This window comes from Callionymus lyra, chromosome 18 (assembly GCF_982586985.1).
Source record: "Callionymus lyra chromosome 18, fCalLyr1.hap1.1, whole genome shotgun sequence".
Taxonomy (NCBI): domain Eukaryota; kingdom Metazoa; phylum Chordata; class Actinopteri; order Syngnathiformes; family Callionymidae; genus Callionymus; species Callionymus lyra.
In genome coordinates this window covers 20,939,084-20,953,825 of record NC_141835.1, presented here as the reverse complement: position 1 = coordinate 20,953,825, position 14,742 = coordinate 20,939,084, and the positions used below count along the sequence as shown (strand labels likewise).

At 38.3% G+C, this 14,742-nt stretch overlaps 1 protein-coding gene across 1 annotated transcript in view; it reads right to left on the bottom strand.

Moving 5' to 3' along the window:
* Positions 1-3,163: 3,163 nt before the first annotated feature.
* The window catches only part of nrd1a (nardilysin a (N-arginine dibasic convertase)), a 48,497-nt gene continuing 36,918 nt past the window's right edge, over positions 3,164-14,742 (bottom strand). The window contains exons 18-31 of the mRNA XM_087780155.1: positions 14,611-14,730; positions 14,470-14,521; positions 13,788-13,938; positions 9,539-9,666; positions 9,265-9,427; positions 9,146-9,177; positions 8,793-8,931; positions 7,282-7,329; positions 7,135-7,187; positions 5,838-5,921; positions 5,659-5,749; positions 5,475-5,591; positions 5,307-5,396; positions 3,164-3,900 (exon numbers count right to left, since the gene is read on the bottom strand). Coding sequence (XP_087636281.1) covers positions 3,691-3,900; positions 5,307-5,396; positions 5,475-5,591; positions 5,659-5,749; positions 5,838-5,921; positions 7,135-7,187; positions 7,282-7,329; positions 8,793-8,931; positions 9,146-9,177; positions 9,265-9,427; positions 9,539-9,666; positions 13,788-13,938; positions 14,470-14,521; positions 14,611-14,730 — 1,478 coding nt within the window. The 3' untranslated portion in view covers positions 3,164-3,690. The remainder of the gene's footprint in view (positions 3,901-5,306; positions 5,397-5,474; positions 5,592-5,658; positions 5,750-5,837; positions 5,922-7,134; positions 7,188-7,281; positions 7,330-8,792; positions 8,932-9,145; positions 9,178-9,264; positions 9,428-9,538; positions 9,667-13,787; positions 13,939-14,469; positions 14,522-14,610; positions 14,731-14,742) is intronic.

Genomic DNA, 14,742 nt, shown 5'->3' with positions numbered 1-14,742 from the left:
CTGGAGAACCAAAGTTTCGGCTTGAGGTCACGACCAGTCGGCTGGAATTCTCCTCCAGGGTTCTTTTCTTTGGTAGACCGCAGCCTTCATGTGTCCAGGTCCTGAAGCAAAAAGACCATCACACCGCCTCCACCATATTTACTGTTGGTACGATTTTCTTTTTCGGAAATTCTGCTCTACTTTTCCACCAAATGTTAGTGGACACAACCATTAAAAAAAAAAATTAAACTTAGTTCTCGTTAGACAAGAGAATTTTCAAAAGGTCTTAGGCTTCATTAAGATGTTTTCTGGCAAACTTTAGACAAAACATAATGTTCCTTTTCATAATTTTTCCTTGATTTTCTGGAACTCCTGTTGTATTATCAGTTTTATCTTGATCTTTAAAATATATACTTTATTGAATATTGTTTTGATTGTTTAAGCACTTTGTGACCCTGATCTAGAAAAGCGCTCCTTAAAACTCAGGATCAACTTTAAAATTCTGGTTCTTACTTTCAGATCTATTCATGGTCAGGCTCCTCCTTACATCACTGATCCAGCCTTACACCCCAGCTCGGGCTCTGAGGTCTGTGGATCAAAATCTACTTATGGTTCCACGCACACGGCTCAGGACCAGAGGAGAGAAATCTTTTCAGGCTCTTGCTCCTAAGCTTTGGAACAATCTTCCTCTCTCTTTGTGCTTGATGGAGTCTACTGACTCCTCTAAGAAACATCTTAAGACGTTTCTATTTGTTCAGGCTTTTCCTTGAATTTCTCGAACTCATGTGTTGTTCTCAGTATTATCTTGATCTTTAAAGTATGTACTTTTTTTGAGTATTGTTTTGATTGTCTAAGCGCTTTGTGACCCTGGTCTCGAAAAGCGCTATATAAATAAATATTACTTACTACTTACTATACAAATAAAAATTACTTACTTTTTTTCCCTGCTGTTTTTTTTGTTTATCTTGAAGTTTGGAACACTGACCTGAACTGAGGTCTTTGGAAGTGTTTTGGTATCTTTTGTGTTGTGGTTATTTTGGTTAACCGTCAACTCCTAGCAAGGTCGTTCAATGTTTTGGCCATTTGTGGATAATTTAATAATATTAATAATAATTATAATAATAATAATAATGGTTCGCTGGAATCCCAAACCGTTTGAAATGGCCTAATAACCTTTTACAGACTAAGATCTCAGTAAATGTTTTGCTCATTTGTTCCTGAACTGCTTAACAATTAATAGGTTTAGCTTTTGAAGATCTCCTTTTCTTTTCGGGCAGGTTCTACTGATGGAGAACAGGTGAGGTAATAACTAGTGATGAAGCTTCATGAAGCAGCGTCATTATGTTCAGAGTCCACTAGATGGCGGTCTCTGCACTATTTTCCTTTGTTTTGAACAATTGTTTCACATCACATCATTTTTTAACTGATGGCAAGTGTGACGAAGAAAAACACTTTCTCACACTTGTGTTCAGGAGTTTTCTTTAGAGGTTTTTAAACGAGTGCAGGAACAAAGCTGCTCATCAGTCGGCTTTAACTTACCATGGAACAGCACAGTCAGAACCACTATTAAATCACGAGGCCTTGATCCGCACTTCAATCCTTCAGAGCTCACACACACCGGGTGCGATCAAAGAATAATGTACTTTACACACAACACGCGGCGTTTCGCCATCAATGATGTGATGATTAACCATTTTTAAAAGCTTTTCTTCTACAGCTTGGACTTGACAGATTGGATGTGTCTGACAAGTCTCTTGTTCTTGCTGGTTGAAGCATTATTTCTGGATTTCATCACCTTTTTCTATAGGATTAGCATTAGATGTTTACATTTCTTTGAAATATTCCGCTTCATGATTTAATTACTCCATGTCCTCTGAGATTAAATCTGCAGCTATGAAAAGAAAAAATATGAAAGTCCTTTATCGCACTGCGGATCAGTTAACTCCAGTTCAAACACGCCTTCAGATGTTCGAACACATGATAAGCATGACGGACAACAAGAAGAGAGTTAATGTTTGACTCGTTTTTGCTAGTTTACTTGGTTTTCATTTTGAGTAAATAGGATCAGAAAAAAAGCGTCTTGACTTCTCAAGAGTGTAAAGTCATTAACTCCAAAAATTAACACCATTCAGATAGTAATAATCAATAAAAAAAAGGTTTTGGCTGGTGCTTTTCGGGCCCCTGCTCTAAATTTTTCATAATTTGACATTATTTTTATCATCGATGTAAAAAAAAAAAAAAAATTGTTGTTTATCGTAAGTATAGTTTTTAATATCACTTCTTTAGTTTTTGTCGTCCCTCAAAATAAATAATTACTATTATCATTTTTCATACTTGATCTACAGTTTTTTTTTTACATTTTATATTCAAATAATGTGTATATAAAATGAATAAATGCAAAAACCAAACAGGCACTGTTTAATAAATGGAGCCTCCCAAGTCAATTTTTAATATACCGGTAAATTAAAATTTTAACGTAAAAATCTGATAAAAAAATGAAGTCAAGCTGTATTCTGTGAACTATAATTTTCATCTGGAATCGAAAAAAATCATGTCTTAACCAACAAATGGTCGGTAAAAAGAATGTGATAATGCTCTGTATGTGAGTTGACGTGAAGCTGGCTCAGCAAGAATTAACCGCTCGGGTCAGAGAAAAAACGTGGAAATGGAAATCACCGGCAAGGTCCTGATAGTCATGTAATTTGCCTTCGTATCCTTTTGGGGACACGTGTTAAAGCGTCGGTAAAATATTAATATTCCTGCTCACGATGAAGGGAAAAACACCGAGAACTGTCACAAGTATACTTATGATGATGAACTCCTATTCCATTATTTTGAGGCTCTTTTGCTATTCCTCTCACAGGCACTTGACACGAGACTGGAGACGTCGGCAGGCGACTTCCCCGGGGGCATATTAGTCAATTCTGTTAACACGCTCTGCTGTGCTGGGCTCCAGATTAGTTTTTAATTATATTAAAAAGTGCAGAGTGTCAGCAGCCAGCAGATATAATAGCACCTGCAACACTCGCGCCCTCAGGGAAGAGGTCGACATAACGAGGAAATTCTCGTGCGAATATACGGAAAGGCGCTCCGACTGTTTTCTTGAAATGGTCAGAAGAAAGAGAAAGATCTGCTTTGAGTGTGAAAGAGAAGCTGGATTTGAACTGTGACGATGATGCAAAAGTGTGTTTTCTGTAGCAACCGTTTATTCACTCATTGGTTGATTTCACACAGCAGCAGCAGCTCGGAATCCTGCACGTCAGAACGTCTCCTCGCTCGTCACAGGCCTATTGTCTGATTCTTGGATGGCATTGAAAGTTTGTTTGGAAAAAAAATAAAAAAAATCGGCTCACGTGCGTCAACGAGAACGTGTTCAGTGTTGAAGTGTGTCCGCAGTTTCATCTTAAAAATCTAAAACATGGTTGGCTACAAGTTGGCTTTGAACTATGAAGGTGCCAAATGCTGTCAAAATAAATGGAAGTCATGGTCACATGACGAGAACCATGTCCAGATGAAGCCGGCTTTAAAAGATTAAAGGTCTGACTGTGGACAGCCTTTGTAGTTTTAAAAGGAGAGAACACAAGAGTATTATTTTAAGCTAAAAGGAAAAAATTATCAACCTTCTTTTACCTCCGTCCTGGACGTGTCAGCCATATTAATAAAGCACCTGAACGTGGCTCAGTGAGGGTCGAGGTGGATCATCTTGTGTCATTATAGTATCTTGTGGTACGGGAAGAGCGGCAGGTCTTTGATGAAAGCGGCGATGTCCATGATGGAGACGGCTTCTGGCAGTTTGGAGGAGGCGGGGAGGAAGGTGAGCTTGGACACCTCGCCGTACGAGGAGGTGCTCGACGCCTCGGCTTCTGGTCCTCCTTCGCCGGCGGCTTCTCCGTCGTTCTCTTCGGGACCGAAGCCCACCACCTGTGAGGAGAGCAGACGTGAAGGTCGTGACGTTATCGGCGTCACAGCAGGGAGGCACTCAAGCTTCACTCTCAGGTCAAATCAAAGGGCACCTAATGTGAAACCCCAACTACTGTCCTGACTTATTCACATGTTGTAAATGTTGAAGTCGTCCTCTTCAAAATGCAGTCGGTCATTCATCATGACGTTCCTCCGTTTTGAATTTAAGAGACACTTAAATCAGCACATTAGGTGCCCTTTAAGATTTACTTTTTTTTTTTTTTAAATAGTGCCAATGAATGCACCACCTCTGTCAAGGTTATTTTTGCACTTGAAGTTATCATATTGAGTCTTGAAAAATGTTCATTGGGTCATTATATTAAATCTTCTATTGTCCTGGATGAGACTTTTTTTTTTATCCTCACATTCCAAAGTCAAAATTTCTCATGTACTGAAAAACACAAATATGACGTACAATAGATCTGTTTTATTATCAGCCCTTTGCTATTAGCTTGTTAATTACAGTCATTCTCAGACTTAAACCAGCAAACCAACTAAATAAAAAAGTGGCGTTAGATTAATTACTGCATTTTTCTTTCTTCTTAAAAGTGTAAATAGTAGTATCAGCTTTATAAAAAAGGCATAAACTGACACTATTATGTTCTATTTTATGTCATTTATCAAGGAGATAAATTAATCTTCGCCACAACGTAACAAACGAGAAACACTCAGTTTCATCATGTTTCAATGTATCATAAAACATCCCATGTTTTCTCGTCACTAAAATTGTCTTCTGGAGATTTACATAATTTAAAGTCCAATCTTCAAATTAAAAAAAGCCCAAAGTTCAACAGGGGCAAGCACTATTTTGAACTGTTGTAGATTTGCAGTCAAAACCACATCAAAGGAGACCAAGATGGAGAGAAAAATAAAGAGAACCAACGTCATTAGTTGGAGACGGCAGCGTAAACTCAAACGCTTTTTAGAGGAAATTAAAGCAGGTGGTCCGAGCGTTATAGTGTTCTGGTATTGCTGGTTGTTTTTCTATCTAGATGTTTTACTGCTTTGTTTTAAAGACAATTTAAGGACAATAATTGATTCAATTTAATACATATACTTTATATTTAAATATGTCTACGTAATTTTATTACAATAATCATGTTACAACATTATCATTTATTTTTTATTTAGTTGGTGCTGCTTCAAGTCTGAAAATTACGGAAACTAGTGTTAGGGTTAAAAGATAAAATAGATCTATTGTACAGAAATATAATTGATGCCACGCTTACATGTAGCAAATAATAATGACAATGATGTTCAAAGAATACTTTTTAGAAATTCTGTTTTGTGGTGCTTATATAACAAAAAATTTGAAGTAAAGTAGATGTAGAATAAAAAGCAACAACAAGCTGATGCACGACACTTACATGCACACTGAGTTTCCTGCAGCTCTGTTGTCGATGCTCTTGGTACCAAGTGATCAGGTCAGACCGGGTCATCTCCTTCAGAGCCTCGATCTGTGCACACAAACTTTCTGATCAAATATAAAGTCGGACTTAAGTCTGTGTGTGTGCTGCGAGTGTGTGTTTTATCACCTCTCGGTCGAGCCTGTCAAACACATACTGCTGTGTCAACACCTCGGCCCAATTCCGGTCCACTTCCTGCCCGAGGTGCGTATCCTCGCACTCCTTCAGCTTCACTAAAGCCGTCACCTGTTCGGAGATATGACCAAAGTTAACCACATAGGATCCGACAGCGGTTTCTAATGCGTGCACTGACCTGAGTTTTGAAGGCTTCGTTAGACAGTTTGCTCAACATCTTCCCAAATGACAACAAGAACTCTTCTATCTTCAGCTCCACCACCTCAGTGCTGGAACACACACATGCCAGGTCAGCGTGTGCTGGAGTTCAACTCATGCCGCTTAGCTAACGTTAGCATGGTTGAGTTGGACACTCACTTGAACTTGGTGGCCTGGGTCTCCACGGTGACAGAAAAGCCCAGAATGCCTGAGGTGTTTCTACAGGTGGGGTAGACATGGTACCTGCAGGGGGCGACATACTCATTTTCAGAAGAACAAAAAAATAGTAAAAAAAGAACAGTTCAGTTAATATAACAATACTATTACTTTCTGTTTCAAGTCTATACAGAGAATTAAGTTAATAAAAGGCAAAGATTAATGTTTACAATTCATGTTTAGGTCTAATTCAAAATCAAGCCATTCAGTCAATTAATATATATATTTTTTAATTTTCCAGAATCAACCAAAAAACCCCAGATGAATACAGATTAAAATGAGGCTGTGAATTGTACTTTATTGAGTGGAAAGTTAAATAATATATGAATGTTAATTTGGATTTTAATGTAGTCTAACCTTTCATTTTTTTTAAGTGATATACCAGTGGGATGTTGGCAATGTTGATGTGAAAAACGAGTTAGGCTTTTTTTAAAATTAGTATGCATTTTTAACTGTGTATCGTTTTAAGTGCCTTGTGACCCTGGTCTGTGAAAGGCGCTGTACAAATAAAATGTACTTACTTAATTCCCAAACGTAATACTTTAGTCTAATTAATGCATTCTGACTCATGAGGCAGGTCATGGGAGAATCTAAACACGATTTTGAAAAATATCATTCACCATAGAATCGTATTTCTCTGACAAAGTTGAGTAATTTGCGAAAGAGAATTTCACTTGAAAATAGTTGAGAGATGCCGTCAAGCTTAGGTTTTTTCAACACTTGAACTCATTATTGTGAGAGATGAAAACATTGATACATAAGGGATTGTGATTATTTGTCTAAATAGTTAGATAATAAAAGCTCTATATAAAGTGCTGTAAGTTAATACATCAACACAACATCACAAGAGTAAGTGTCCATTGGTTTCCATCCGACAACTTAAGCACAAGAAGACCAAGACAACAAAATATTTGACAAAAACTCAACTTGCAAACAGAAACAGTTAAGCAAGAGATTGTGATTGACAAAATAGGGCACCAAATATGTACGAAAAAATATTTATTTCTACATTTTGCACATGCTTCTATGACTCCAAAATGTGTTTTGTTTGGTTGAAATGCGTACTTACGTTCCAATTAACACTTAAAATAAAAACAAGTTAACAAAAGGAAGTAAACGATAAAATCTCCCCTCGTTTCTTTTTTAATACATGTGTTCTAAAGTCATAATAATTGGATTTCTTTTTTTTTTACCTTAACGTCAAAACCATCATAGAGAAATGTAATTAGAAAAAACAAACCCAAGAGTCTCTTTGGTCCGGAGGAAGTCAAAGCAGGGTTCCTCCATGTGCATCTGGAAGATAACAGCAGCGTCAAAATGGACGGATGACCAGAGGGACTGACAGAATAAATGGAGACACTAGTGAGAAAAAGTAATTATTACTCACCACCAACAGTTCTACTAGTGTGTGCTCCCTCAAGGACTTTGGGCCAGACTGGGTGAAAAAAAAAGGAAAAGAAATGATGGGAAACTTAAAAATATACTTCCTTTGGTAGGTTCAATCTAAAGGTCAGACCTTAATGTCTCTCAAACTAGCGCTACAATGTCAGTGAGAGAGAGAGTGTGTTTGTGTCACAAGCCACACACACACAACGAGCAAAAGCAGAAAATCCTTCGACTAAATAAAGAATCCCTATTAAGACATAATGAGCATTTGGATATTTCCCCCTCCCAAACCTTCACCCCTCATGCCCTTCGGAACAGTCCGTACTACACTACAGGTTTACACCCAATTAATTCCCGGATAACAAATCTCGCTCAAGGACAACATTAAATTGGGCAACTCTTAGAAGTGTATCTCATTCCTGACGATTTATACATCATGTCTTCAAGAGTCGCTACAGTCAATTAGGGGGAGGAATAAGTGTGATGCAGGACAGGTGTCTGTGGAGCTCAACAGGTTCGAGAAACTCAACAACAACAAAAGTATGTACCATTTCTTTGGCACAATACAACACGGTTTTACTCAACTATTTAACCCTCGTGTTATCAATGGGTCAAGGTGAGCCGAAGGCGTGAAAACAAATGTGTTTGTGGTATCCCTTGTGTTGCCTCTGGGTCAAGGTCAACGACCTCCACTACTGCATATATATTTATAGAAGCCATGGAGGTCGTTCATCTTGACCCAGAGACAACACAAGGGATACTACATACACATTTGACCCAGAGACTCTACAACTCATTTAAATCCTAGCACATTACTTGTCATTACTTGTTACTTTTACAAGTTAAAATGATACGACATACTGTACCACACCAAGTGTTTTTTGCAATCCAAAATTCACGTTGAACTTACATTTATTTTTGGTTAAATGTACTTGCATATCAAAAACATACATATAAACCACAGCTTCTAGAGATTTCTACTACATGAGTCATGACTGTTTATCATCATAGAAAATATGGGATGGCCTAATGTAATGTATTGTCGCTCAATACGATGAAAAAACCTTGTTAACCAGGACAAAAAGATCAAATTAAGTGTGATTATGTCATGACCTTATAAAGGTTATTCAATTATATAGAACTTTATTTTCCATTTCAAGAATCATTCATGTAAATCATAAAGGACTGTGGAATATAACAAATCTATTTTGAGGGGCAAATACTTGTAAAAGACAGACAATAAAAAAGAAAGTCATAAATCCAACCACTTGCCAAATTATATTAAGAGATGAATCAGTGAAGCTTTCAGTGACATTTCACACATCATTATCTTATATTATCGTATAACTCTCCGACTACATGACGGCTGCCTTTATACAGTCAAGGGGCTTCAAATGATCGTTATGATAGACACACCGACACTGACCAAAAGGAAAAACAAACAAACACAATATCATACACTGATCAAAAACACACTCATTGTACGATTGAACATAATAAGTGTGTTGTCACCTGGTAATAAACCGTGACCTCAGAGTTGGCGTCCCCTTTATTGAGCGACTTGACTTTACAGATGTGGTGCTTCAGCGGCAGCTCCACCACCCTGAACATGACGGGCATCTTCTCCGGCAGAGCCGAGAACTGCAGCTTGCTGTGGCGGGTAGAAGAAACAAGGACGTGAAGGAAGCGAAAGGAAACAATTAAGAGATTAAAAGTGGAGGGAATCGTTGAAAGATAAAAGAGGAGAGGGTGAAAGGTGATTGTGGGATTTAAATAGTGGCGCTGATGATTCGCAGCAGGTAACAGATGCTTGTGATTAGATCATGTGGAGTTCTCATCAGCCGGAGTATTCATCGCAGACTTACTCCATGACATAATGCAGAAGATCGGCTGACTCCTGAGGCCACGGGCACAATGAGAGAAAATGGCGAATTAGCAAAACGGTGTCAAGCAACTTAATCACAGTCTCCAGTGGTGGACTCACAGAGCTGGTGAAGTTCCCCTGCACGAGTCCCTCCGTGTACAGCTGGGCCCTGAAGGTGCGGCTGAACTCCATCAGGTCGTCACAAGTCAGACCGGCCGTCATCGCCTGATACTTTTCCTCCACGGACCAGCGCGAGTGCTCCAGGATCAACAAACGCACGACCCTGAGAAGAAAAAACAAAACAAAAACACCACCAGCTTGAGCAGCCGCCACTAGAAGGCACTAGACGCTCACAAGTACAGGCATGACATCATCGGATTAGAAGTGGACTGACTTGCTGAGTTTCTCGGGCTTAATGAGGATGTTGAAGTAGGTTTTCTTCAGCTGCTCGGCGAACATGATGAAGACGTCAGGGGAGGCAGAGAAGTTGGCCAGGTGATCGATGATGAGGTGGAAGAGCAGCTACAAGACAAGGAGGAGGGGGATGAAGATCATCACAGGTAACATGATCTGGCAAGTGGATCCAAATGCTGGACAGTGGGCCCCTTACATGCCAGAGCGGATGGTCGTTACTCCAATAGTCATTAATCATACTTGGGAGAATAATTATTAACATGCGTTTGTGAAGCCACATCAGCACAACAATCAATCCTTGTCAAATTATATAAATATTCCTTTGAAATTCAAACTCAGGTAATTATTAAATGTTGTAAAATATTGTGCCGTTTTATACATTTCTTTTATAGTTCTCTGTTTTCACATTTGTTGGACAGACTATTGAGGAGATGAGAAAATATTCACCACAATGCATCAAAACACCAGCATGAATTCCAAAACGTAGGAATGGCTGCGTTGCATTCAAAGGTGTATGACAGTTGAAATTCAAAGAGAAATGAAATGTTCACAAAATAAACCGAAAACCATGTAAAGTAGAGGGAGGTCAAGGCATCAATGTTAACATTACTTTAACTTATAAAGTCCTTTAATCAGCAACATTTTAGCTAAAAATATTCATATTTTTCAATTGAGTAGACGACACAACAGCCAATTACAATGGTGCCTCGACAGATCTTTATACATTAAATTACAATTAAAAATGTATTTAATTCATTTTAACAATCACGTATCAGTATTTGGGGTGAGATGTCAGTTTACAGAAACCATACTGTAAGTTAGATTAGTCATTTCAAAATTGATTTCTATGGCTTGTTTTGAAAAATAACAACTTAACTATCAAACTGAAAGTAGAACACCAAAGATTAATGTCACACACAGAATCGAAAGGCAAAAAAGGTAGGTTTGGTTCACAAAGGGTTCAAGATCATCAACCCGGAGATGTTTATGTAAAAAAAAAAACATGTTTGACATTTAATTTCAGAACCGATTCCTCGCCTTAGTAATAATCATAGTTTTACCCGAAGCACTGATCGTTCTGACAAATAAGTAACAGTGAACCGTCATTATCTTCTTCGTTGGTACAAACAACAACATAAAAAGTTGCTCTTGAGCGTCACCTTACTAATCATTTTGAGTTTCTTTTGGCTCAATCTCAGCTAAAGGGAAGTTAGAAATCATTGCTCAAAGATTGCTTTGTTCATTCGCAGAGAATCATTTCTCTGACAAAAAACAAGTTTAAAAGCTAGTGACATGATCCGATCATTAACATAATAAGTGTTGATAAAACTATTAGTTGAGAACAAACAGGTTTTATTGAAAGTCTTCATTTCTGTAAAACGGCATCAAGTATTTCTTCCGGGCTTTTTTGTTTATTGGTGCATAAAACCAGTCGTTTTTTATTCCTTTTTAAATCGACTGGAGCTGTCCTAATCACATTTTTTAATCTTTCTCTCATAGGGCTCATTAAACAAAACTGCAAAAAAAAAAAGGGGGGAGAATTGAAATGACAAATAAGGCACAGAAAAATGGTGCCAAAAACTAGACGTGGACTTGAGCCAGTAGCATTAGCATGTGAAGATGGGACTGATGGGTTTTGCCGCAGGGTTGACTTCAGCCGGTGGCGGCGGCGAGCAGATGAGGAGGAGGAGCAGAGGGAGACTAGATGAAAGTTGCTGAGAGAAGTTACTAACAATGAGATTTAACAAATCCTAATGAGTGGAGACGACAATTAGCAGTAGCATTACGCTCCTCTAGGGTCGATGAGTAAATTAATACCACTAATGAAACGGAGCATTAAACGGGAGCGAATTAAAATATCTTTCTTATTTTGGCACACTCCTATATTTTCCTTCAGTTTAAAAAGGCAATAACGACTCAAATCTAATTCTTAAAAGCACCAATCAATGTCCTTTTTAACCGGTATTTCCACTTTATTCACCCTTTATTTCGTCTTAATCATATTTGTCAGCCTCCATTTCAGGACTCATCAGCGTTCAAGATCGCAACGCCACTTCTAGAATTCATCTTCAACAAGTTATCCGTCACGACCGCTCTTAATCTCCGCTGAATCTCTCCATCGCACTGATGTTGTTGTGCGAGCACGGCTCTGCGTGCATACGGATGTGAGAAATCTCAACAAGACAACCAATGGCGCTTTTAGGGTTCTGATAAAGCTCTGCCAAGCGGTTGGGGTGGAGTGGGGGGGATTCACTGGTGAGGAACAAATTGAGTGTACCGCCAATAATGCTTAACTGATAAGAAATGTGTTGAACACAAACATCCCCTCCCTACGTTGTTACTTTTGTCAGCGCAGAGGCGATATATATATATATCCCGGTGACTACAACCGGCAGCATTAGTATTTGTTCTGGACTAACAATTTAAATTTGCAGATGTGCATTCAATAAATTGTTCCCAGACACTGTAATCTTCTGCACAGTTTCCAATCACAGACCCAGACTTCTTTATAGGGGCTCATTTGTCCGTGCCGCTCTCTTCATATCACTTTTTTTTTTTTCTACAAGTGCATTAGCTGTAATGGGAAACCACAATGTTTGGACCTCAAGAGCAACATCAGCATGCAAGACATCCCTTTTGAAAACGGATAAAAAGATGCTTGAGTAGATAAATGGCGTATTGACACATTGCTGTAAGATTTTAACTGCAAACACACAGAGATTTGAAGAGACAAGGAGCAGGAGTGGGAGATCAAGACGTCCAGATGCTTGAAAAATGTCCCCCTTTTTTTTTTTCCACCAGATACAGTTAAAATAAGCTCTTGAGTGTCGACGCACAAAGGTCAATTCTACACTTCACACAGCCTGCAAATGAGGATCCAGTCAATGACATCGATGCTCGCGAAGAGTGAGGAACATTATAATGATTCAACTCAAATATGAGGACTGAGTGAGGGGAACATTAGGAGATGCACAATTGAATTTGAGAGCAATGGAGGAACTCGTCTAAACATTAGCCCAACAGAAGATAACAACACGTTGTTGCTTGTTTATCTTTCAGGCTTTTGGCATAGTTTTACATTTAAGGTCATATTTTCTCATAAACGAACTCACATTTAATTAAAATGTTCCTCTTCACTGCCTTCAAGATTTTGACAAGATTTCCCAAGATCACACCTATAGAAAGGCCAAGTATAGAAAGTTTCTAGTGGTAATTGATTTACAGCTTTTCTGTAATTATATAAATATATGTTTCAGTTTGTTTAAAGTGTCATAAACTGACATATTCGTTTTAAACAGAAAACAAACAACACTTATAGCTAATATAGCCTTGATGTCTGACTAATCACAACAAATTAGGCGTGTTTGGAGGAAGCATTTCAGCCTGTACACAATTTTGAAAATGAGGCAGTATTTCCTGAAAATAAACTTACTTTAAGATATGCTATTTCTATTGGACAGAAAAAATAAGAAAATGTCCACTTTTACAAAGCACATTCATTTGTCAAACCTGTTATAATGAAAGATCCATGCATTTGATGATATTAATAATACTCCTCTATGGGAAATGTATTCAGTGTCTGGTGTTAACCCTTGTGAACACAAGGGATACTACAAACACATTTGTTTTAGGGCCTTCGGGTCACCTTGACCCTGTTATTCCATTTACTCAGACTGTGCATACGTCTTTATTCGTTTTTTTTTTTTTCGTGAAACAACGTTGGCTTTTTGTTTTAGCTAGAATGTGATTAGTGAATAATTACTCAAGACAACCAACTTCAAAAGGTCAACTAATGTGTTGATTTAAATGTGTCATAAATAGATGTTGGACTCCATTGTACTCATCAGGTTGTGTCTGTTTGTACAAAACTCTCTTTACTTTGAAATATTTACATTAGAAAATGTGGTCAAACATTGAGGTTTGTCACCGTGCTTCATCAATCTGGAAGTCTCAACTTCCAAGAGACTTATTGTATAAACAAACGGGGCATGATTAAAGCTGGCTGGAGGAGGAGTGAAGAGGATTATTACACTATAATGGACTCTGCTCTCGTAACCTCTCGTTCGCCAAGAATTCCGACAGGGGAAACTTTATACAGTAATAACTTCAAAACATCATCATGATGAGGGACTTACGGAATTTTGGAGAGGAAGACTTCAACAGTTGAAACATGCCAGTAATTTCAAATTACCTTTAGGACTAAATTCTGCAGTTGTTTATTTACTTACAGGTAGTTTGTGGTTAAATCCTTTGACTTTGACGACCAGGCCGTGCTCACCAGCGACCAGCACATACTCCAGCTGGGCCAGTTCTGCCTCGTAGGCCGGCTCGGCCAAGTTGTGGCCCAGGATGTTAACCAGCAGGTCAAACAGAACCACACTGGAGGGAAGACGAAGTTGAAGATTAGACGCGAGACAAATGAACCAGATTAGAAAGATCAATAGAGGGAACATTTATTATAATAACAAAATTGGAAATTAGCAAACCAGAGACGGTTTGAAAGAGAGAAAAGAAAAAAAAACATGGGCATGGCACAATAGAAGGTAATCTTCATTTCTTTATGTCTAATTATTTATTTAATGGCCATTTCTTACTACTTGGACGAGATGCTAGGGACACATCCTGGCACGGCAGATAGCTCAGCACTAGCAATACGCAGCCTTAGACTTCATTATCTAACATTTAATCCCTTATTATTTAAGTAATTGATAGATTATTAGACAATTGTTGGTGAACACTATAACTGGTAGCAATAGCCCAAAAAAAGAGAGACAAACAAATACATATTCCAATGTGCAAACTATTTAATTTACAATTAATTAACAATTAACCTTAAATTCACAGACAAGGAGTTGTCACAAACTGAAATTGACAGTGTTGTACTTTGATTATTCCTGAGGATCAACTTACTTTGTAGGAGATAGTTGGATAACAGGAGATATGAGGTGAAATCTGATGTGGGCTGCAGGAGAACCAGAGCAGTGAGCAACGTACGCAACAAATCCTCAAAGTAACAATGTCCTGTTCTTGTTAAAAGCAAAAACGACTCACCTTTTGGTGTTTTGAATTCGTTGTCCTTCCTGTACCACAGGCAGCCTCTGTCGTTGTCCACGATCTGGATAGGAAAGTCGGTGTCAGGGCGGTCGGAGGTCTTCAGGGTGAAGTCGGTGGCTAAAAACAACA